This window comes from Ahaetulla prasina, chromosome 4 (assembly GCF_028640845.1).
Source record: "Ahaetulla prasina isolate Xishuangbanna chromosome 4, ASM2864084v1, whole genome shotgun sequence".
In the NCBI taxonomy this organism is placed as follows: Eukaryota; Metazoa; Chordata; class Lepidosauria; order Squamata; family Colubridae; genus Ahaetulla; species Ahaetulla prasina.
Window position 1 is genome coordinate 103,535,019 of NC_080542.1, and position 25,441 is coordinate 103,560,459.

The 25,441-nt window shown below is 37.6% G+C and overlaps 1 protein-coding gene across 6 annotated transcripts in view; it reads right to left on the bottom strand.

Moving 5' to 3' along the window:
- Positions 1–21,838, bottom strand: part of SNX10 (sorting nexin 10) — a 42,179-nt gene extending 20,341 nt beyond the window's left edge. The window contains exons 1-7 of one of the 6 annotated variants that reach the window (XM_058183111.1): positions 21,723–21,838; positions 9,509–9,532; positions 8,621–8,669; positions 7,672–7,821; positions 4,851–4,898; positions 2,105–2,191; positions 563–663 (exon numbers count right to left, since the gene is read on the bottom strand). In XM_058183111.1, coding sequence (XP_058039094.1) covers positions 563–663; positions 2,105–2,191; positions 4,851–4,874 — 212 coding nt within the window. In that variant the 5' untranslated portion in view covers positions 4,875–4,898; positions 7,672–7,821; positions 8,621–8,669; positions 9,509–9,532; positions 21,723–21,838. Of the gene's footprint in view, positions 1–562; positions 664–2,104; positions 2,192–4,850; positions 4,899–7,671; positions 7,822–8,620; positions 8,670–9,474; positions 9,533–21,722 lie in introns of all 6 variants that reach the window. The other 5 variants (XM_058183108.1, XM_058183113.1, XM_058183110.1 and 2 more) reach the window with 5 other exon arrangements.
- Positions 21,839–25,441: the final 3,603 nt, after the last annotated feature.

The following is a 25,441-nucleotide window of genomic DNA, read 5'->3' on the forward strand; positions in this document are numbered from 1 at the left end:
ATAGTCCTGTGGCACCAGGCCACACCATACTTCAGCAATCCTGGCAATCTCTTACTTGATCCTGTTATCACCTCTTACAACAAGGACATGGAGTTGGACTTTGAGATTTTTAATATGCAATGTTGCCAAATTTAATTTTCTAATTTCAAGATGGTGCTAGGGATGTACAGTGTATAGTGAAAGATAAGCCATAAGTTGTATTTGTTCATTATGTTAGTTCTCTAATTTTTCCTTTCCTTTGTTGGTAATGCAAATAATAAACTGAAACTCAAAATTAATCTATGGATTGCCTAAATATTTAGATTAGAGTTCTGTACTATTGAATTAATATGTCAAAGAAGACATACAGATAGATAAAGATCAGTGACCGGAAAAATGCAAAGGGATGAAATTTCTAAGGATCAAACTACATGCTATGCAAATTATATAAAATCTAAAAGATCTTGTGGATTTTACAGATTCTACCCATTCAATGAAATGTGCGAGATTACAGTTAGGATTATCATGGGTGAGTACGGCTATATAAATCTTGAGTTATTTTAGTGTTTTGTAAATTACTTACATTAATACAGCATTGCTTTGAAGTTTCTGTCTGAGCCACACAAATTCTCGAAAACGGCGTCGGACACAAGATGTTTTTCTTGTAAAACACATGCTATTTGTCTACAGAAATACAGAATGTGTTTGATACATTACTTGAATTTAGTGACACAGTATTTTCCCAGAACTAATAATCTGACAATGCAAGATCTTGACAATCTGAATGGTTAGCTAATGAATGTTCCATACCTTCATTTCCTAAACTGATTCTGTTTCTTAAGAAAAATATTCTGTCCCCCACTAACAAACAAAAAAATGTTTCATGAAAGTGGGGAGGATTAAAGGATTGAAGCTAAAAATATGGCTTAAATATATACTCCTGAAATACATATTTAATTTCTCAATTATCTTAAGTATTTGGAGAAAGGCAACAGAGTAGTGTTCTTTTCTAACTTTTCTTCCTATTTAGTATTTTTTTACTAACGGAACTGAGAGTTGTAAAGGGTAAAAGACCGGCAGAAAATTTCCACTGTTCTTTCTCATTCCATCTCTATCCATTCCTCTGCCAGTGAGAGGGTTCTTACATTTGACAAAGGATAACTCTCAATCCAAAATATATATTAGCAAAAATGTTAAAATATTCAATATAAATATTTAGCACACAAAATTTCCCAGCCTTTCCATGGCACTAAATCTATTTCTATTTCTAGATCTAGATCTAAATATATTATAAGACTTTTTGGTGTCTCTCAAGGCCTCCCCCATGCCCTAAGGCATTTTATGCTCTGCTTCTTGCCACATACTTTGCCTTCTCTGCACTCAAGCCAACCATTCACTTTTGCCATTTCCACTGCTGCCTTTGACCTCAAGCACTGGGGAACAGCAGAGAGTGGAACAGACAAAAACAAGTGGCTGGCCTGAAGGCAATTCAGGATTTGCAAGGTTTTGTTACTAAAGCAGGATATTCCTGTAATAAGAGCAAAGATGTTGACTTCAGTGTGAAGAGTAATAGAACTCTTTATTAGAGTTATTAGAACATAATCTAATCAAGAATATAATTCAGTAAGGCAAAAAAAGAAAGGAAAACACAGAAATGAATAATCATTTATTAAACTTGTATGAAACTAAACTCTAGGCGGCTCACAAAAATCAAACAAGAAATGACAATAAAATAAATAAAATAAAAAGCACTAATCCTCTTAATATTTTAAACCAAAGATGCACTTAGGATTCCGTCCTTGAAAAGTAATGTCAGCTTTTTATATGCTGGCCAGGAATGATAGGCGGCAATATAAATTCAATAAATAAATAAAAAATAAAAAAAATTAAACTAGAGAGCTGCTGTTTTGCCCTTTACCACTCTAAAGGTTCCAACTTCCAATTAATTTTCTAAGACAGCCTTTCCTAAACTGTAGACTTTAAGAAAAGTATAGATCAGATTTCAAAATTCCACAATTGGGATGGCTAGTGGTTCATGACCACCCTCCAAATAGTTATCACATATATAGTTCAGAAATTAGAAATGCCTTAAAAACCATTTTCACAGAAGAGTGCAACAACTTACATGAATGAAGATTTCATAATCTATAAAGGAATGCCAAAAATCTTCCTTCTGTAACCTGGGATCTCGCACCAATACTGTTACAAATTCCTGCAAGAGCATAATAAAGCAATTAATAGATAAAGAAACTTAACGAAGCTCTCCTCTTCACTGACTGGAAATATTTTTGTCCCTGTAGATTATATGTATTAGTAATAATTCTGAAAGAGGAAAAACAATTCAGACAAATGAAACACCAATCAACTACTTTGAAAAGTAATGACTCATCTCTGTTAGTCTGGGAAATTTCTTGTCAACTAGCCAAGGGGGAAATTCTAAGTTAGATAATGCTGTGTATTTCCAACCAGGAAATGTATTTCTTACAAATAAAAGTTTTGTAATTTTTAGTTAGTCTCCTTCAGGCAATAATTGCTGCTGAACAAATGGAAACAAATGTCGTTATTTTTTTACAGATAACTTGTCATAATACCCAGAAATACTAAATACCTTTGCTGATGTTGAAAAACAATGTTTAAACTACTGATTAAAAAGGTATTTGTTTAAAAGTTCAATTCCAAAGTCTTAAGTCTAACTCTTGTATATTAATTGTTTAATGTATAGCAAATTGCAGTATAACCAATAAATGTAGCGCACAGAAAAAAATTACTGTCGGCACAACAAGGTCTAATGTGGGCATGGAATAAGTCCAGAAAATGCCATCAAGTGATGAGCCAGAGTGCAAACCCAAATAGGAGAATGTGCATGTATCTCTAATTAGTATCTAAGCCAAGGTAGATTCTGTAGCCTTGCAGCTTTGGGTCTCTCAGTTAAGCAGTCTTTCCTCTCTCTCCAAGAATTAATGGACAGGCTGAAGAAAGAAGCAGTCTAACCAGGATGCCAAAGGGAAGTAGACCTCTAAAGAGGGGAGGGGAAGCAACAATGGAAAAAATGTCAGTTAGTTACAAAACATGTTGACAATTCAGCAGTTTTCTTCCTGAAATCATATTCATTATTTGCCATTTGATTCCTGCAAGTTCTGTAGTATTTTTTTTTCATTCTGTTCAATCATGTCTGACTCTCAGAGACTGCCTGGACAACAGGTTCCTGCAGTTTTCTTGGCAAGATTTTTCAGAAGTGGTTTGCCATTGTCTCCTCCCAATGACTGACAGAAAGTGACTAGCCCAGGTTCACCTAACTGGCTTCATGCTACATTGATGCCTTAACCACTGTACCAAAATGGTTCTCTAAGAAACCTTTAGGTAAGACTAATGCTGGTGAAAGGAAAACAAAAAGTCAAAATAAATTAGTTCTTAAGATTTATAGAATATACATTTAAATGTTTAGATATTTTAATTTTACAGGGACATTATTTCTCGACCTATGGGTGCTATGGAGTCCCTCTCCCTATACTGACTGAAGTCAGATGGTTGTTAAGTGAAGCACTCATGTGATTGTCTCACTTAATGATCTCCATTTCTGCTTTCCCCAATGCAGTCATTAAACAAATGTATGAGTTAAGCAGAAAAGAGAAACTTTGTCCCAAGGAGAAGCAATGGGTGGCCTAGATCTGGTTCTGCCTTGGGTCCCTCAAGGCACCCTTCATGTCCTAATGCATTTCGTGCTCTGCTTTTCACCTCCCACCTTGTCTTCACTCAAGGCAACCACTTCCTTTTGCCATTTCCACCACTACTTTTGCCTTCAAGTACCAGGAGAATGGCAATCAGTGGACCGGCAAAATAAGCTCTGGCTTGAATGCACATTCATATTTGCAAGATTTTATAATAATAATAGTAGTACTGATGTACCTGTATTGTTTTTTGAATCTGGTTTACCATGAAGGAAAGACAGAAATCTGGGTTACAAAAATTCCCCAAAAGAGAGACAGTCTCAATAAAGTTCATTCATATATTTACTGCACTAAGCACAATACCCAAGAAATATCATCCCTGTTCCGATTCATAACCAAGTCTTTGTAATGTTCATGGTTGTCAAACTATGAATATTACAATATCCACTCGGTGAATAGACCCCTTTATTTTAGTTCTTACTATATGGTTATAAAAGAAGGAAGAGGTGATTGTGTTTGTGTATATATATTTAGCAAAGTTATTTAATATTGAAAACACAGTTGTACAAATAGAAGCTAAGTTTGTTAAGGGGAAGAATGGCTAAGAAAAGTAATAGCAACAGGGCAAAAACACTATAATTGTTCACCTACGAGAAAAATATTTCGTTATAACCTACCAGGATCCTGTGGGAAATTAAAATGAGATGCTTGTCTTAGTAAACTAGTATTGTCCCTGCTGCCAAGTAAAATTGTCAGGGCCCACTGACGGAAACTGACATTTTGGCCAAACCTCTCTAACCTGTCTATTCACAATTAGGTCAGAAATTTCTCTTTGGGAAAACTTACTTTAAGAAAGTTTAAAAAGTATATTTTAAAGAAATATATGTGCCAGAGGTCTCTAGCTTTTCTTTGCTTTCAAACCTTAAGAAACAGAAAGTGTCAGTGAAGTTTCCTCTGGTTGCAACCATATTTTCAAAAGCTGTGGCTCTAAGCATTTCATATTCAGTGAAAAGGGCTTTTTACCATTTCTTCAGAATAGCAGTTACACAATCTTCTTCATGTCCTAAGATGCTACCAAAAATATCTGAAAAGGGGAAATTGAGTTGCACGGTTCATTCATAGCAGTTGGGCACATTTCCACTTTCACTGAAACAAAAACCAGTTTAGTGTTGTGTTTTTAAAATGTAACATTGCACCGCTTACCTGTTTTTCATGCTTTGGGGTCATCTTCAAAGCCGTATGTAAATCAATCTAAAACATAAAAAGTAGTAAATCCTGGTTAAACACAACTGAAGGAATTGGATCACTTTTTAAATGTTTGCAGTTTTCTTGGCATGATTTTGGAAGTAGTTTGTCATTGGCTGCTTCTTGGAGCTGAGAAAGATTGACTGGCACAAGGTCACCAAGCTGGCTTTGTGTCTAAAGTGGAACTAGAACTCAGGGTTTACTAATTTGTAGCCTGGTGTTCTAGCTACTATATCAAACTAACTCTCTCTTCAGAAATACGCTACCATCAAGAAGAATATTTTGCCAATTCTGTACTCTGGACTGGTTAGAGAATTAAAATGGAAAGATACGCTGTTGAATCCCATGTTGCCATGAAGCTCTCTCTAAATGGCTTTGGCCCAGTTACCTTTCTCCTATTTCATATGGTTATTGGAAAGATGCAGCACTGCCCAAAACATTTTGGAGAAAAATTAATAAACAAAAATTAAAAGCACTGTTACTCCAGTGCTGGATTATTAGGTATTTAAAATATCTCCCTGCCATATATCATGCAATGCACACCTGGACAGAGTACAAGAAAAAAAAAACTCAACAAAATGAAATAATAAAACATGTAAAACAATAGAATATAATAGAATGTCATACAAATGATATGACATTTTCTGAAGATAGCTCAAAAATACTATTATGAACTCCTAAATGCCAAGGGAAAAAATATATTTTTAGCATACATCTAATTCAGGGGTGAAATCTACTTACTTTCCATACCGATTCAGAAGTACACGTGCTGCACACGCTCACTTTGCTCGTGTGTGCCTCACATGCGCACACAGACCTTCTGCACATGCGCAAAACCTTCTGCACATATGCAGAAAGTAAAAAAACACATTACTTCTTGGAAGTAATGACACCAGGGCAGGTGGGCAGAGCTTCACTCTGCCATCGCTACTGGATTGCCGAACTACCGGCCACAATCCCTACTGGATCGCACGATCTAGTCCGATCCAGGAGCATTTCACCCCGATCAAATTGTACAAAAACTGGTGCATAATTCATAGGCAGAGAAAAATATATTAAAAAGACAGGCTTTAAATGAATATGATACTTTTGTGGCCCTTATTCAAAAATGAGATCCTTCTCTCTTTCTTGCAGTCCAAATATATAGTGTACAGTCAACTTCTATTAGAGCAAACAGGAATGTAGTTTCCCTTAACATTTCCCTTTCTTTGCACTGGGAAAAATCAGGGAACACAGATAAAAACACCCACATGCTTACATGGTTTTCTTGAGATATGAGGCTGAATTTACATGCTCTACCATGCACACTAGGTTGTCTCCAAATCATGGTGGGAAGTACCGTAATACATCAAAATGAATCAAAAATTACATTAATTGTGGGCAATAAAAAAGAAAGAGGTATGCTATGCCCCCCTCTTTGTGCAATCGAAGATATCTGCCCTTGGACAGGAGACAACAAATGTTGGTTACCCAACATTTGCAAACACCAGAAAATAATGGCATGTTTATTATTTCATTGGCCCAAATTTCTACCCAAACTTCACTTCATGCTTCAATTAAACCACATGCTGGCTAAGAAATTCTGGGGGTTAAGTCCACACATCTTAAAATTGCTCAAGTTTGAGAAACACTGGTCCAGAATGCCCTTTAAGCAGTTGTTGCTCCCTTATCTATGGTGAAGAAGCTATGGAAACTTCCAGGTCACTTTGTAATGACCTATACTGTGACTAGCTAAAACAGCTTCAAAATGGTACAGTGAGTATAACAGACCTGCTTTCTTCACCAGTTGAGCATATACCTACAAGACATCACATCTTTTTTTATATGTCCTAACCAAGTACAATCTCAGCACTAATCAAATCTGAGTGATTTAAGCTTTCTGAAGATTGCACAAAAATACTGACTTGCTGTTTTTCAATAGCTGGGTACTTTCTATCTAGGTGGCATCAGTGGTGGGTTGCTACCGGTTCGCACCAGATCAGGCGAATCAGTAGCGGCGGCGGGAGGCTCTTCCCATCCACCCGGACACTTCTGCCACATGAGCACACACGCATGAGCGAACTGGTAGTGATGGGATTTGGAACCCGCCCCTGGGTAACATTGTATATCTAGACTGATCCTTGGCCTATCTATCAGAATGGCTCTTCCAAACCGTGTTTTTTGTAGCCCTCCTGAAAATGCCAGTGTCAAACATAGCATCTTGTACATGGAAAGTACATTCTGACCACGTCTTCTATACTTAGTGAAAGCAAGAGCTTTTTGCAGAAGTGTTCAATCACATTCTCTGCAAATGCAGCTTAATTATGTTTGCTTAGTCCTTAGTACTGAAAGGATTAAAAACACATCCCAGCCAGTTTTCAGCTGAGTGCAGAAGTAAACAAAATGTTCAGGAACTGAATTAAGAGCATAAGCAAGCAGAGTTTTAAAATAAAACACAGGTACTAGAACAAGAAATGCTTTATGAGCATAAAGCAAAAATTACTAATGCCATTGTACATGAAGTTTCCAGCAGGATGGTACAATAATGATTATGAGACACGAGCCTGCTGGACTTATTCATCATATCTTGTGACACACTAAGTATTTATCATGAGTACTGCACAAGCTAACTTGGAAAATTGTTGCTAGTCCCCCTCCAAGATATTCTGATATCTTATCCATTTCATGATAGCTATCCAGCCAGCATTTACTACTTTGTTCCATGGGGGGTGGGGAGTAATTGCATGAGGGCCAAAGTAGGTTCTTGTATCATCAAATAGGTGTGGAAAGCGTATTTTACCTCGAGCTTGTTTGATTCTATAAAGCAACAGTCCCTTTTTGGCACCAGGGATCAGTTTCCTGGAAGACAATTTTTCTGCGGAACAGGAATTTTAGTTTCACAGGCTTGCCTCCTCCAGCTGTGTGGCCTGGTTCCTAACAGCCCATGGGCCTATAAAGAAACCCATGTTTATACCCATGAGATGGAAAACTGAACTTGCCACAAAACAGCTTAAGTTGGGTCTTAATTTTGGTCCACATATCATGGCAAAAGCATGGCCAGAACAGAAAAAGTCAAAAACAAACCATGAAACATACTGTCTTTACTTTGTCTTTACTTACAATCTTAACATGACTTCCCAATTCTCATATAATGCTACATTCAACCACAACAGATCTCATGAACAGGAGCAATATTCAGGATAATAGTTTAATGCTGAATGGTAAAATTAGCTTTTATATTGGTTAGACAGCTACTGTATTTCTGTATGACCTATTTTTTATCCCCCTCTTTTGCCTCCTCCCAGAGTGGAGAGATTGCCTAAACATATCTTTCTTTCCCCTCAGAACTGATTCCTAAAAAGCTGCAAGTTAACAAAATCAGCTAGTTCCTTAACTTTTATGATTAGAAAGTTTGGCCCATTCACACCTACTATGCGAAACCGACAATAATACTCTTATCAGTTTTATCCTAAAGGCTTTTGTTTGCCTTTTATTAGGTAAACAGCTGGTGCTAGCACATTCCTTTCAATGTATAGTTCCCATTGTGTGCTTTCTTACTTCTTGCAATATCCACCTCTCCAATGAGTTTAAATATAAACATTAATTTCCATTTGATAATTATTCCAGCATTGGGGTTAGGATTTTGAAGGGCAGGAAAAAATGTTTGTGTGGTGGGGGAGGCTACAAGAGTTACCTTTTCCCCAACTTCTTGTGACTGTTTCAAAAACCTTTCCCAGTTTAGGGCTTACCTTACTGTTTGGGGTTCACTCAGTTGACTGGAGTCATATTTTTCTGGTGCTGTAAATACAGATAATCCTTGGCTTATAATTATTTGTTTAATAACCATTCAAAGTTACTGTAGCTCTGAAAAACACTATTTAAAGGTGATTCTTGTACTAACTTCATCTGTGCCCCCATGGTCACATGATCTGATTTGGGCATTTGGCAATAATGGCATCCCACATCACAGAATTGCCACTCGTGACCTTTCTAGTCAGCAAACGAAATCAACAAGTCAGCATGGAAGGTTGTAAGTTGCAGTGACCTGACATCTTGCTTAATGATTGGGCTGCTTAGAGACAAATTTCCCAGTCCTTATTATGACTGACATCAAACATAACTAGCATTGAATAGCAATAGCACTTAGACTTATATACCACTTCAATGTGCTTTACAGCCCTCTCAAAGCAGCTTATAGAGTCAGCATATTTATTGACACCAACAATCTGGCTCCTCATTTTACGGACCTCGGAAGGATGGAAGGCTGAGTTGACTTTGAGCCTGGTGAGATTCGAACTGCCAGACTGCTGGCAGTTAGCAGAATCAGTCTGCAATACTGCATTCTAGCTACTGTGCCACCACGGCTCTTTGCACCACTACCTGTATATTTAAGAGAAAATTCTTAATAAACCTTTTAAAAGGTTTATTACCATCCTGGCATCTCCTTTTAGTGTTTTTGTTTCCTGGTTTTCCATTCTAAATCTAAATTAAGCATCCACACACAGATGAATGGCAACCCCTGTGAAACCACTTTCTAGTGTGGTGTGTCTATGTGGAATCCTAGGGGACTCAATTTAGAATAAAAGAATTAAGCAGTACAAACCTTGTAAAATTCTACTAGACAGAAATGATTTTACCTGAAGTTTTTCATAGGACACTCTCTGTAGAAAAATGGACACAAGAAAAGGTAGGGAAGATGTAAACTACAGTTCTCTCAGAACAAAAAGCAACAGGACATGAAAAGTATATTTGTTACTGTGTAGAAGATTATAGAAATAGTTGACACTGATATTGTGACAGAGAAACACTATAATAAAATATTCACATTTCTCTCAGTCACAAAACTAACCAAGAAATTGATATGGGCCAAATAATATCCCTTAACTTTTTTTTTCAAAATCTTTTTTTTTTCTTCCTCTTCTTCTTCAAGTCAATTTTTGACTCCTGGAAAGTGCCTGGACTGGTCTCTACCATTTTCTGGTCATATCTTCAGAAGTCGTTTGCCATTGTCTCCTAAGACTGAGACTGGGAGACTGGTCCAAGGTCACATAGCAGTCTTTGTGTCTAAGGGAGGACTGTTGTGTAACTCATTGTCTCCCAATTTTTAGTCAGGTGTCTTAACTATTATAAAAAATTAGCCCTCACCTTGATCTAATCTCTGGCCCTACGGAGTTTCCCAAACTTGGCAGTTTTTAGATGATGGACTTCAACTCCCAGACTTACCCAGCTAGCAGGGCGAATTTGAAGTCCATGCATCTAAAAGCTGACAAGGTTGAGAAACAATGTTCCAATGTATAAAGCAGAGGACCCGATGTGGCTCTTTTAGGTCCCAAGTAAAAAGGCATAAAAGGAAAAATTCCATTGTTTTGAGAAATAATGTTGATTTTAACTATACACTGCCCAGTGAGTTTCAAGTTGAATTATCTTAAATCAATCGTAATTCTAGTGTTTTTTAAACAATTATAAGTTAATTTATACAAATTATTTTATATGCTTCTCATTTTTCCTTTATATTTTTTTTAGTTTTCATTCTTAGTTTATGCTATTGAATAAGTAAGTAATGAATATATTTCAGTAAGCAGAGCTATCCCAAATGAATTCCGTACTTCCTATTTGGAAAATATTCAAAAAGGATATACTCGTGCAATGTGGTGATTAGGACTAAAAATACTATGAATTTCTTTTTGTTAGGCAAGCTATTGTTAAAACATTTTTAGACATTATTTTGGAAGTATAAAAATATTTATGGATGAAAGTTATTTACTCTCTCATTAGATTCTATCCATTCTATCCAAGAGGTAACAAAAGAATGATGTTGACATAATTCACATCATACATTCACGTGACAACACCAAACTGCATTTTCACATTCTTTTGGTAGTTAGCCAGAGAAACACTAATTTGTGTTGTGCTTATGCAAGGACTAAGGAAGTAGAATTTCAATACAAAATAAGCTTCAAAGAGCAAATAAAACATTTTTAAGTAGGTAAGTTATATCGAACTAGGGATGTGGTGGCTCAGTGGTTAAGATGCCAAGCTTGTCAATCAGGAAGGTCGGCAGCTCAGCGGTTCGAATCCCTAGTGCCGCATAATGGGGTGAGCTTCTGCCAACCTAGCAGTTTCTGCCAACCTAGCAGTTCGAAAGCACGTAAAAAATGCAAGTAGAAAAAATAGGGACCACCTTTGGTGGGAAGATAACAGCGTTCTGTGTGCCTTTGGTGTTTAGTCATGCCGGCCACATGACCACGGAGACATCTTTGGACAGTGCAGGCTCTTCGGCTTTGAAACGGCCACTAGAGTCAGGAACGACTAGCACATATGTGAGAGGGGAACCTTTACCTAAGTTATATAGAATTGCTGTATTTCTATATCCACTCATAATTAGCCATTTCATAATTCATAAAGCAGAAAATAAATACCAAAACAATCTTTGGTAAACTAACAGAAATGCAAGCAGGTAGACACGTGCTAGCCATGCACTCAGCTATCTTTCAGATGAGTGTGTACCTCATTGTGCAATGTATGAAATACTTACAGCAAGGTGAGAAATATCTTAATTATGTTACTTTGCAATCCCTGTTTGCTTTTTAAAAATGATTTCCGATGGTTGGACAATGCTAAAGATAAAGAGGTATTTATAATTAAGAGATATTTTGGGGTTGAAAAAATATCTACAGATCCCTCAATCCGTGATATAAACTGCTTCAACTCCTCCCCTCAAGATGCTGCTATAGGGCATTGCATGCCAAAACTAAACATAGGGACAGTTTCTTCCCCCATCCCATCACAGCACTGAATACCTAATTCTCACAGTACTGTCTAATGTCTATGTTGATTTACCCATGCTGTATGGCTATAACATTATTATATCCTCCTCATCGACTTTACTATCCCTTCTTATTGATATTATTACGATGATGGTTACTCTATTGCTTTGCACATACACTGCCAGCTTCTACACTGGAGATAAACTCCCTGTGTCTAATCACACTTGGCCAAATAAATTGTTCCATTCCATTCCATTAAAATGATACATTATGGATCAACGTAGTAATACCTCTAGGCTGTGAATTTGCACTGATTTATGAGGGAGAGGGACTCCATTGACTTAATCTACATTGAACTCTTACAGCGATTTTTTCTAAGTATTTTTTTTCTAAATCTGTTCTTGATTTCTATGAACACAGAGTTCCAGTTCCCCCCGGATCGACCAGATATGAATGTCACATTGCAAACTAAATATAAGTGTATCAATTGCAAAAAAGTTTTTATCAATAAATCTATTGGTGAGAACTGAGACTATTGCCGATGCATTATGGCCTTTAGCCAAATTCTGGTTTGTAGCATATTTGAAAAATTGAGACTATGTAGGTGCTTTGAGGTATTTGTTCCCTGGCAAAGTTTATCAAGTTATCAAACTTATAGATATGACAAGTCACATAGTATGCATTTAGTGGAGAGTAAACTGATGAAGGCATGCCCTAGTGCCTCTAGAGCCTCACCCTAGAGGCACTAGGGAGTGCCCTCCTCAGTTTACTTTCCACTAAATGCATAATATGTGAGTTTCCATATCTATAAGCTTGCTATGACTTGCCATGTGTGTCTGCATGCATGTTGAGGGGGATAGGTGGAGATGTTGCCAAGGAAAGTGCTGTGGTGTAGCCAATCACTACTTTGATCTTCTTATTCCCATATAGATTTCAAAGACATTAGGCTAAGAAAAAGTTGAAGGGAGAAATCAGTACTAAGAAATGAAAATACTACAAGGCAAACAAACTTTACAATAAAAGCCGATATTGCTTCAAATTCACCTCAAAGCACAAAATGGGCAGCAAATAAATTTAATAATAATAGACTGCTAGCTGCTACCAAAAAAAATTAATAGAAACAATGGCATGACAAAGTAGCAACAATGGTGCATGGAAAGATCTGCATTTGCTGGAAAGCAAGAACTGATAGGACCATAAAATGGAGAAAGTAATAGAAAATGAAGAACCCGAAATGCTCTGAGACTTTAGAAATCAAACAGACAGGCACCTGCCACATAACACCTCAGATTTAACAAATGTCAGTGAGAAAAAACTGAAAAGAACTATCAAAAAACTGGATAGTAGACATAACAATACCTGGAGACAGAAGAATAGGAGAGAAAGAACTGGAGAAGATAACAAAATAGAAATAGAAAGACAAAGGAAGCAAAGTAGTATAGGTAGTCCTTGACTTACATCAGTTTATTTAGTGACCATTTGAAGTTACAACGGTATTGAAAAAAAGTCCGCACAAGGCATGAAGGCAGCTTGCCCCCCCGCATCTCCCGGTACATGGAAAAAACAAATAAGACCTTCCCAAAAATAAGCCCGAGTGCTTATTTTCAAGCCTAAAAGAGAATAAGACCCTGTCTTATTTTTGGGGAAACATGGTATGTACAACAGAGATTCACTTAAACAACTGTGGCAAGAAAAAACAAAATGGGGTAAAACTCACTTAACAACTGTCTTGCTTAGTGACAGAAATTTTGGGCTCAATTGTGCTTGTAAGTCGAGGACTAACTGTATCAATAGTAAGGTGCATGTGGGTGCAATTGCTAGAGTCAGCTTTACTCAGAATAGCTTACATCCTGCAACAATATCCTTAATATATCCACATCTGCCTATCCCAGGTCCTTGGTAGGAACTCATAGGCGAACTAACATGCCAAATCCAGTATGATTGTCTTACGGTATAACAAACCAAAATAATAAAATATTGTTATTCAGATCCTATTTCATTTTTAACCAGGTTGCCAAATGTGAAATCTGAGAATCATTAAAGAAAAGAAGACACCTGTCAGTTATTTACTATAGACCTCTCTGCTGTTTGTCTGTGGGGAATTCAAATCAGTAGGTGAATGCCTTGTTTTGAGTAGAACTCTTCACCTACATTTTTCACCTATACTCTATACCCAATTCAAAAAGCTTTTTCTATTTGACCTTGCATTTTCTTATCTCATCTCAAGCAGACATCATACTACCTGGGATCACACACCATATGCTAAGCCACAAACACTATTTACAAACCAAAGTGGTTGAGTCTGCAAAACATAAGAAGCCAAAACCAAAAAGATCACATGTCAACTTCATGCAATGTAAGAAGTCAGGGCGATATTTCTTTTTAGCATACTTGAATTTAGAAACCTGTGCTGAATGTAAGCAGAATTTTCAGCTTTTCCTACTTAAGCAACCATGTAGGTTGTTAAGTAGAACATAGGGTATCTGTGGGATAGGGACACTCTAGAATGCCTACCTCTGGCCAGGCTTACCTGCCACGGATCTTGCCCACTCCCTGAGGCAATCTGGGCTTCTCTTCCTAAACCTCAGGGTCTTTGCAATCCTTAAGCCTGTTTTTCCCTCCCACCCATAGACACACATATACACATTAGGTCACTGAAGGTCTTAGGTGTGTTTCCCATTCCATTGGGCTCTACACTCTTCTCCCTACCCCCATCTTGCACTTATCTTTGGAAGATCCCCAGAACTTGTGTTGGAGAAGGAAGCAAGGCTGCTTCACCCCTCAGCATCCCTGCAGGTAGTCAGAAACAGTTCCATCCCCAGACCACATGGTTTCAAGGTGGCAGCAGCTCCAATTGTCGGAGCAGCTACAATTAATTCCTTGCAACTGCTTCAAAAATAGTGCCTGCTAATAGGACAGAGTCTTACGGCCTACAGTTGGCTTTTCTGTGCCATCTTGACTCTTTTCCATGCCTGCACTCTCTTTTTTTTTTTTTTTTTTTTTTTTTATTGAAAGAGTTTTAAAAAAAACAAAAACATTTTCCCCCTTTTTTCCCCCTCCCTCCCAAAAAAAAAAAAAACAAAACATCCCCCTCCCCACCCCGGCTTCCCGGGTCAATCACAAGGTAAAGTCCAATCCAAATAACCACATCCAAAGCTTTTCGTCTCCCAACCCCCTCCCCATTACATAAAATAACTTTCTAATTATTCAAAGGCAATCTGATATTTCTTAATCTGATATCTGTTTTGTAGATAATCAATCCATTTTTTCCATTCAATTAAATATCTTTCCTGCGTATTGTCTTTTAAAAACGCTGAGATTTTAGCCATCTCAGCCAAGTTAATAACTTTCAATATCCATTCTTCTATTGTAGGTATCTCTTCTTTCTTCCAGTATTGTCCAATCAACAGTCTTGCTGCTGTTATTAAGTTCAAAATCAGTTTAGTCTCAATCCCTTCATGCCTGCACTCTCAAACAGCATCCGTCCAGAGACATGAATGATTCCCATTCTCCAAATGTTCCAGGAAGCTCTTAAGAAAGACTTAGGTCTGTTCTCAGATCTGTTGTTACCATATCATTTATATAATTTCATCCAGACAATGATGACTCTTGAATTATGTATTCTTTTAAATACAGTATGACATTTGGATTCATTTGGGATGGGGGGGCGGGTAGCACTGAAATCTAATAAATAAAATAACAAATCCACTATTGCAATAGTGTAAAAGATTAAGGCTGTACATGCTATATGAATAAAACTATACTACTGTTACAAAACTGTGAAAAAAATAGAATCTGTAAAGTGCAATAATATGACATTATTTAGCCATATTTCTATATAGTTTCAGCACTAAAATTGCAAAAAATTCAGGAGAATCAATCTGTCAGATGTTTGTAATGGCCTCATTATCTCCTGCCAGTTTTAGAAAGCTCCTGAAAGGGGCTATAAATTGGCTCATTACATACATTCATGCAGGGCTAACTCCACTGTAAAGCTACTTGCCCACCTGAGTAAAATAATCTAGTCTCCATCTACACTGAAATGTTATACCTGTGTAAACAAATGATAGGAGAAGAGGAGCTAAAGTAGATATGTGTTCTCTTTTTTTTTAATGCCTCCTTTGACATAGTATTTAGAGGCCAAAATAATGATTTGGAAAGAATTGAGAGGAATTAAGATAGAAGCTTATGAGTTTCACTGAAGCCTTGCCTTTCCCTCTCTCAGATTCAAGTACTATTTACAAGACAATTTATATTGTCTAAAATCCCACTTATTTCAAAGAGATTTAAGTGGCAGAACTTAAGGTCTCTAATATGGAACCAAGGTCAGCTTGAGTCACCTTGCTTTCACTGTCAAACTGCTCACAACTCTATATGAGTTGTCTATGAGCCAATCTTTCTCAAGCTGTCACATTTGTTGCAAAAAGCTCTAGTCCAACACAGATGGACAAATCAGGGAATACAGTGAACTTTCAGGGAGAGAGGAAACACAGGGACAAGTTACGTCACATATTTGGATAACCAAATGGAACATATTTACATCCAATGATTAAGATACGTGCCAATTTTCAAGGTGAAAATGATAAACATCCAGGAAAATCTGTGATGTCACATGTGAAACAGATCTTGAGAACAAAATAAATAGTAATGTAAATACAAAAGAAAGTTTATTCTTTTTAAACCTAAGTTCAGAAAATAACAAACTAATCAAACAAAGCATGTATAGATGAGCTTGACAATTTCATATGAATGTTGATTCACTTAGTTAACCATTCAATGGAACTGATTTATTTCAATGATTGAAATGGGAGAGGCATGCAACTACAGTTTTTCTGAGCTAGGAGAGCTAATGTTAAATAGTGATTATAATGTCAAAATAACACAAAAGAATTTTGGATTCAAGTCTACCTTTCAGGAGAAACAAACCACTCTTAGGAAATTCAGAAACTTGAAGAGTGTTTTTTACATTTTAATTGTCTGCTAAAATATTGCATTAATAATGTATTTTTTATTTTTATGTTGTGGATTTTTGATAAGGATAAAATGATAAAGGATGAAAAATTTGTACATTGCCTAATGAAATAGGAATCAAGTATTAACCCTCAACATAAGAGGCCTTTTTTGTCTTATTAATAGGATAGAATAAATCCATAAAATATTTAACAATTACAAACTCAGAATGCCACTAAACAGACACCAACCCTGAATTCTCCCCTATAACATAGATATGCTTGGTTTACAGATTATCCTAATCCTTAAATCTGAATTATTAGAACCTGATACCTGTATTAACATGACACATTATGCCCACAGAAGTCTTCACAACATGCTAAGTCAATATCTGGATTTTATCATACACTAAACAATGAACTATATAAACTACTTTAGCCTAACATGCTTCACAAAATCTAATCACAGACTGTTTTCTTGAAAAAAATAGTTAGAAACATTTACAGAATTCATATACTGTACAAAGGGGCCATAGAAAATGTGACTTCCAACTCCTTTGGCACATGTTATCAAGTCTCTGCTTTGAACACATTCAGTATAAAGAAGATTATAATTTAGCATAAATGCCTCAACTGCATCTCTCTTGATTATCAATACTGTTTCCCCACAACCTGTCACTCCCTATGTATGCTGAATTACAATTTGCTAATTGTAGACTAGCAAATTGTAATTTGTGGTCCTGTGATATGGAGATACTGAGTGTTTTTTTAATTATGGGATGCATTGGCAGCCATGACCCAAGGCATTTTGATGCTTTGATGTATACTGAGCAAGGTAAAGTATAGTTTAAAGCAAAGTATATAAAAATAAAAGCTACAGTACAAACATATATAGAATAGAAGTTAGTAGCACATACTGTATCATAGAAAATCCTTCCATCACTAGCCCCTGTATCAAGAAACAGAATAAAAATTCCACAAATTAAATAACCAATCCTACAGCAATAGTTTCATCTCTTTAGAACATTTGAACTAATCTTACTTTTTTGTAATGCCAGGCAGGAAAAACATCCTGCACTGCTTTTTATGATTTATCTGATCTGATGAAAAGAAATTTGCTACAGGTAGTCCTTGACTTACCACCAATCATAGCTACATTTGGCAGGCCCCAGGGTCAGACCTTTTCTGCTCAGGACCGTTGAGCTCAACACTGCCTGGGCTGTAGAATCTTCTCCCCACAGAGATAAGGTTGGCCGCATCACTTCTGAGCTTTTGAATGTCGCTCAAGATTTGATTATGGAAGCAAGCCAGGGGATTTCAGGAGTCTCATGAACTCATGAAATGGCTGTTATTAACATCTCTGCATCTATCATTTTCTTTTCTTACTCTAGTTCTGCTTTTATAGCTTTTAATGCTCTTTTAATAATTGTTTTATTATGATTTTAGATAATGATTGTTTTATTTATTTACTGTTTTACTTGACTGATATATGGTACATACTTTCAATGAGATGGACAGTCATATAAATTTGATTAATAAACAAACTACCCTACTTCATATCAAGATGGCAGATAGGTGAATGTGGAAGTCTTAGCTTTCTTCATATAATCATCTCTTCAGCAACTTGAAGTTTCTCTAGTTTCCAACGCTTCAATCAATTCCAAAGAAAAAGTCTTCTTCCTGAGCTCCTTCAATAGCAATACTACTTGAGAAATTGTTGGAGAATGTTTCCTTCCTCTCAGGAAATATAGAAACATTATCTACTCAATTTTTCTGTCCAAAAAAACTAGTGGAGAATTTTGAAAAACCTTTTTTTCCTGAAAAACTTCAAAAATATTATTTTTCTAGTTTTATTCCTGAGGTTAAGTACACACTGTACACACTGGCTTCACAGTTGAAGTAGGCAGTGAAATTGTTGAAAGATTATTTACTAGCTGTTTTGTTTTTTGTTTTTTTGAAATTGAAGAGATGTAATGTAAAAGATATCAGTTGGATATAAGTGAGTAGGATGTAATTTATTATCCCATCTATATTATTTTTATAAATAACTCAAGATGCTAAACATATCTAATACTCCTTCCTCCTCCTATTTTCCACACAACAAAACACTGTGAGATGGGTTGGGTTGACAGAAGGTAAACGGCCAAAAGTCACGCAGCTGGTTTTTGTGACTAAAGTGGTACTAGAACTTAGTCTCCTGGTTTCTACCTTGCTGCCTTAACCACTAGACCAAATGTACTCTATTGTCAAGTAAGAAAGTAACACTAACAAGTAGTATTGTACTTATCGCCTATATTAATATTCCTTTGTAAACATTCCTCAGTAAGGAATGTTCAGTTACACAAGATGCTAAAATTGCTTTGCTTAACCTTTGAACAATCCCTTGTATCTAGAAACAGAACCTTAGTTTATTGCTAAGTACATCAAATGGTATTTGGCCTCTCTGTTGAATTTACCTCAAACTGTCATAGCATAAGAGGAATCTAGGTGTTTGCAGCGGAATATCTGTATTAAACCTAATCACATATTTTAAGTCAGGTTGCCTTGAGGACACAACAGATTGCACAGCATATTAAGGGCCCTTTTCAAAAGGAAAGTTCATTTTTATAGGGTGGGGTTCAGCTGGTATTTTAATGGATCAAATGGGCATTTTAAACTTCTGCAATTTTTAAGGTATAGGAAGGATTTGGGGGCATCAAACAGGGTGCCAATAGACCGCACTTTTTGTTCTCCTGCCTTAGCTTCTTTTCTTCAGACCCTTTATCTAGTTTCCAAATACCCAGTTCCATTGGGAATGGAAAAGGAATTAGTGAACTATTAATAGGGTTATCTCTGAAGAGATTACCGTGTCTTGAGAAAAAGCAAAATGGGAGAAAGAAACTTATACTCAACAAAATGAAGATAAGTATTTGTTTAAGATGGAGCAGAGATAAACTCTAAAAAAGGATTCTGATTCAAGATTCTGTTACTCTACCTTACAACAATAAAGAGCACTCTAAGAATCTCTTACCTACCACACAGGACTGACACTTATCATTAGGTAAGATTGTGATTGAATGGCAGTAGCAACAATGCTTTTCAATTATGATTAAAATAGTTATTAAATATGAATCTCTCATATTTATATAATACAAGCAGCCGCAGATGTATAAGAATGTATATTAATTTATACGCATACATTTCTACCAGCTTGCCTGAAATAATTCTGAGCATGTTTGGTGTAGCAGTTAAGGTTCTGGGCCACAAATCTGGTGATCATAAATACTAATCCCACCTGAGGCACAATGCCAATGAGGTAACCTTGGGCCACTCACACTCTTTCAATCTAGGAAGCAAGCAAAGGAAACCCCTTCCAAATTCTAGTGAGGAAAACAGCAGGGACTAATGCTGGACTCTTCAGGAATTGACAATGACACAAAGGCACAAAGGAATTGTGGTGAGTTCTTCTCACAAGCACTGAAAGCATTAATACAAAATACACAATACTGGGGAGTGGAAGACAATTCATATATTAATTTAATGTAAAAAAATACAAAAATCCTTCACAACCATGGAACATTAGGAACAATTTTAATATTTTAAATATAGTGGTGTGTGTTTTTTTTTAAAGTGATTTTAATAATGTACAAGTTATCCAAATCACTTACATAATGAAGAGTTCTGGAGAATTTAGCTAAGGATTGAGTGTTCCTTCGTATGTATGTACGTATGTATATAAAATCTTCTTAAATGGACTAGATCTCCAAGGTCCCTTCCAGCTCTGCTCTGCTCTAGTCTATTCTGATTTCAAATAAACATGTTACACTCATGCTAGAAATTAGCTATACACATAGAAATCAGAGATCAAAGATATAAGCAAGGAGTTTAGGTCTGCTGGGCAGCCCAGGTTCCAAGTTTGAATATATACAATAAGCAGGTCATCCCATTGTCTTCAGCAATTTTCTTATTACTTGATTTCTGTTCCTTGCCTAGTTCATATTTTGAGAAAGGCAATTTTATCTCCAAATAGTACAAACTTATTTCTATACACTCAAAAAGATTAATTTAAACTGGTTCTGCAAACCCAACATCTCTCTTAACAATTGAAAGGGTTTTAAATCTGTATATTTATTTATATCAGATTACCCTTTTCTTTTTTTTTAACAACACATTTTAAAAGATGAATACTTCCAATGGGCTTTTTAGTTTTGATCACACCACAGAATAAATTTGCCTATATTTTACACAAATTTAAATGAAAGGTGGTAGAAAGGTGGTTTGTCTTGCAGCATTGAGGTTAAACTTATTCAGTAAAAATTAAACGCATCAGACTCCCAGGATAGCATTTTTGTATAGTTTCCAGTATATTTTTCACGAATGCGAAATTCGGGGGGGGGGGGGTGAGACAATAATGTCTAAGTCTATCCCTGCTTTGATAAATTTGCCTCCTTATTTCTTAAACTCAGGACTGTAATAATATAGGAGGAATGAATCATAGTGACGTCCTTCCAAAGAGATGCAGCCAAGAGGAGCAGAGGAAATCATACTGCTCCCTGTTATTATAATCATTATTCTCTTTGACTAATCTTTTCACCCTGGGCATAAGCATCAGACACCAGGAAATAAAACTATAGTACAAGGTTTAATTTTGGACCAGTTCGAGTTTCAGTGCTTATTTGACAAGCGTTCTATGCGCGGTACTTTCCCAGCGAATCTTTCAGGGCGGCAAAGGTAACGATGGAACGGAAATTCCTCTATTAAACCACTTTGATGATGCCAAATGACTATCAAAGCGCAATCAGAGTGAAGCGCCGGAATTAAATCAAATTTAAAAATACGGAGGAATGACTTCATGCCTGGAAGAAAGAGCGCAGGGTCTCTATCCATTCAGAGACTGGCGGTTCAAAATAGCAGTTTCCTCTCTCTGAACCGGTTGCCTTCCTGAAAGGGTTTGGGATTTCACAATTCTCACCCAGCGCTGTCTGGGGATAATGGGGTTTGAAGTCTAGCCCTTTTGGAAGACAGCTGCAGTAAAGGAATCTAACCGTGGTGCCAGCAAGGGCAACCTCGATATAGGAAAGGCGACTCCCACCACGTTTCTGTTACACCTTCGCATCTTTTCGCCCTTCCTCTCTTTCCAGTTTCAAATTACTTACCGGACTACAGCGGCTCCGCAGGCAAAAAGCAACAACCAGCACGAGTCTCGAGCTCCTTGCGCGCCACCACAAAGCCGACAAATGCAGCAACAGCTGACCGAATCCTGGCGTGGATAAGGACTTTGCATGCACGTGATCGCCGGCAAGAGGCGGAGTTGCCGAGGTTTCGTCATCGCCCGCGTTTGCGCTAAGGTGAGTCGAGGAAAAAGGCCTGGAAAAGTGCCCAAGGTTGGTGATAGGAGCTGGTGGCTGATTGGAGGAGCCCAGGGTGTCGAAAGTGGTGGCGTAAAGCATGAGGGGATGCCCTGGTGCATCCCTCTCTTCCACCGGTTCCTAGCCGGTTCCTAGAGTTTAGTATTCATTGCTTTACGTATTGATTTTTAAAACATTGGCTGAGCACCACCCCACTGCCCGCCCTTTTTTCACAACGCTGCTCCTTTCAGATCTTTTGCCCTCCTGGGAACCGGAGGTAAGAAAGAGATAGGGACGCCCAGTACCCTTTTAAGCCACACGGTGCCGTGGAAGAAAGCTATTTAGGGAGCGTATTCTCCTGATGATTTATTGCCAAACCATCCACTTTACTGTGTTAAGAACAACAGAGAATTTAGGGCATCTTTTGTTACCGCTGCCTGGGATTCTGGGAGTTGAAGTTTCTGCACGCGGGTGACAATGATTTGGGGACGGCGTATTCCTAACCAATCAACTTTATGCTACCTCGTGCCGGAATTGATGGGCCTCTATTCCAAAAGACGCGTTAGTACACTATTAGAGGTGCCATTAATCCGTGAAACGAAGTCCAATTCATCTGAAATCTTTATATGTAAATTTGTAAGAAAAATGGCTTGGGAGTCAAGTTAGCCCACTTATGCCATATTCTCTGGAAAAAGCATTCCTTAGGACCATTCTGTCTTGCTAGTGTCATAAAGCTCATAAAAGATACTGGAATCAGGGCCTTTTTGCAGAGTATAATATTGTAGAAAGTTAGCGCCCAGCCCTGTCCTAGAAGAATGAAATATTCTAGGAAATACTAAAAAGGCAGAATATTTCCCCTAAAAGAGAAATAGAAATCTTAAGGGACACAGAAACTCAGCTCCAGCAGATATTTTGGTGCCGGCTTATCTACAAGACAAAAGACATTCAGCGCCAGGGTGATAGGATTAGCCCTCATTCAAAATCCAAACCAGGACAAAGCCATTAAAGCCATAATAGGAATTGCCCAAAGCCCCTTCATTACATCACCCAGCAAGATTCAGCTAAGCCTGGGACTCAAGACAACCTACAGAGTTACCCCTGCCACGGGAGTCTGACAACCAATCAGAATATATTTCTTTCACAGGAACAGAAAGCAAGTTCAAAGCCCAAGAAAGGGCTTCTCTCTCACACCCATGTGCTCTAGTGCCCAGGATCTCAAACCATGTCCTCCTGTCCATCATTAGACCATATTTCCAGTCAGCCTCCATGTTTCCAGTGTCTTTCTTCCCACTTGGAACTGAACCCTGATGGATATTTCTTCCAATATTTAATTTGCTTGTAAAACATGTACAGCCAGCTTAATGAAAGTATCTTTACTGAATAAAGAGATAAGACCAATTCCATCTTAGTATTCCAGGCTAGTCAAATCCCCTATTAATTTTTAGTCAAATTCACACTTCTAGTCTCAAAGTCAAGAGATCTAAATCTTTTGATTCCTCAGATCCATTTTAGGTTCAATATTTTTTTTTATTTAATTTTGTCATAACAGTATACATAAACATTGTCATAAGTAAAAAAACATATCATGAAGAAAATATATATATATATATATATATATATATATATATATATATATATATATATATATATATATATATATATATATATATATATATATGTTTTCTGAGGTTTTCGCGGGTGTTTGTATGTAGGTCTTTGGTTATTCGGGTTTTCTCCCATGTAAAATTGGAAGTGTCTTGGCGACGTTTCGACGAAGTCTCATTCGTCATCTTCAGGCTTCAGCTTCGTGCTTCTGGGAGCAATGTGTGATTGCAGCTGTTTCTTCCTTTTTAACTGCTAGTGGGGGTTTGAACTGATTGGGTGGGAGCTTGGCTGTGCTCTGATTGGATGGGGGTTTTTTTGTGCTCTGATTGGCTGGGGGTGTGTCCTGTTTGGGTGGGGGCTTGGTTGTGCTCAGATTAGTCTGAGTTGCAGGGGGATTTGAGCTGGTGAGCTGCACTGCTGCTGTTTGGCTTCGTGGTCGTGGTCGTGCTACATCTTCGTAGTGGGTGTCAGTCTGCTGCATGTATGGATTGGAGGGGTTTGAAATGGCTAATGTTGCAGCTGCGGTCTGGCTTCTGGTCCTTGGTCGTGCTTCCTGATCAGTGTGGGTTTGGGTCTGCTTTCTGGGTGGATGTGTGGTGGTGACATTCTGTGTGGACCTCGTAAGTGTGGGTCTGGTGTCATTCCTCGTGTTAAGGACTTGTTTGTCAATAAGGGCGGGTTTCCAAATGGCTGGTAGGCGGTAGGTATCATCTCGTTTGTTCATGTTGTGTGGGCGTTTTTCTATCGATGGCTTCTCTGATTATTCTATTGTTAAAGTGTTCAGTTTTGGCGATAGTTTTGGTCTTTTTAAAGTCAATATCGTGTCCTGTGGCTTTAAGGTGTTGGACCAGGGAAGAAGTTGGTTCCTCTTTTTTGACTGAGTTCTTGTGTTCTTCAATGCGTGCACTTATTCTTCTGTTGGTTTGTCCGATGTATGTGGTGGGGCAGGCGGTGCATGGGATTTCATGTACTCCTTGATTTTCTAACTCAATTTTGTCTATGGGGTTTCTTAGGATGGTGGATATTTTTTGGTTTGTGCAGAATGCTGTCTTGATGTTATGTTTGTGGAGGATCTTGCTGATTCTGTCTGTGGTGCCTTTTATATATGGGAGGAGGGCTGTGCCGTTTTCTTGTTCTCTGTCTTGTGTTTTAGTGGGGGGTTCTTTTTGGATTAGTTTGGTAATCTTATTTCTCTGGAATCCATTGGATGTTAGTACGTTTGTGAGAGTGTGTAGTTCGGTTTTTAGGTGTTGTTCGTCAGCTAAGCGTTTTGTTCTAGAGATGAGTGTCTTGGCTACAGAGTTGATCTGTGCTGGGTGGTGGTGTGAGAGTGCGTGCAGATAGCGGTTTGTGTGTGTTTTCTTCTGGTAGATGGTGTGTCCTAGGGAGCCATTGGGTTTCTTGTAGACTAAGACATCTAGGAAGGGAAGTTGGTTGTTAACTTCTGTTTCCATGGTGAACTGTATTTTGGGGTGTAGGCTATTGAGGTGTGTGAGGAAGTTGTCAAGTTTTTCTTTCCCGTGTGGCCAGATTATGAAGGTGTCGTCTACGTATCTGAGCCAGAGTTTGGGTTTGTGATCAGATTTTTCTAGTGCTTGAGTTTCAAAGTGTTCCATGTAGAGGTTGGCAATGACAGGTGAGAGGGGTGATCCCATGGGTGCGCCTTCTATTTGTTTGTATTTTTGTCCGTTATAGATGAAGTATGTGTTGGATAGGCAGTGGTTGGTCAGGTCTAGGATGTGCTTGGGGGTTATATTTGTTTTGGATAGCTGTCAGGCTTCTTTGATTGGCACTTGGGTGAAGAGGATATGACATCAAAGCTCATGAGTAGGTCGCTGGGCTGTAAGTTTTGTTTCTTTATGATATCTATGAACTGGAATGCGTGTGAGCCGATGGATTCTGCATAGGGCTGTAGTTGTTTG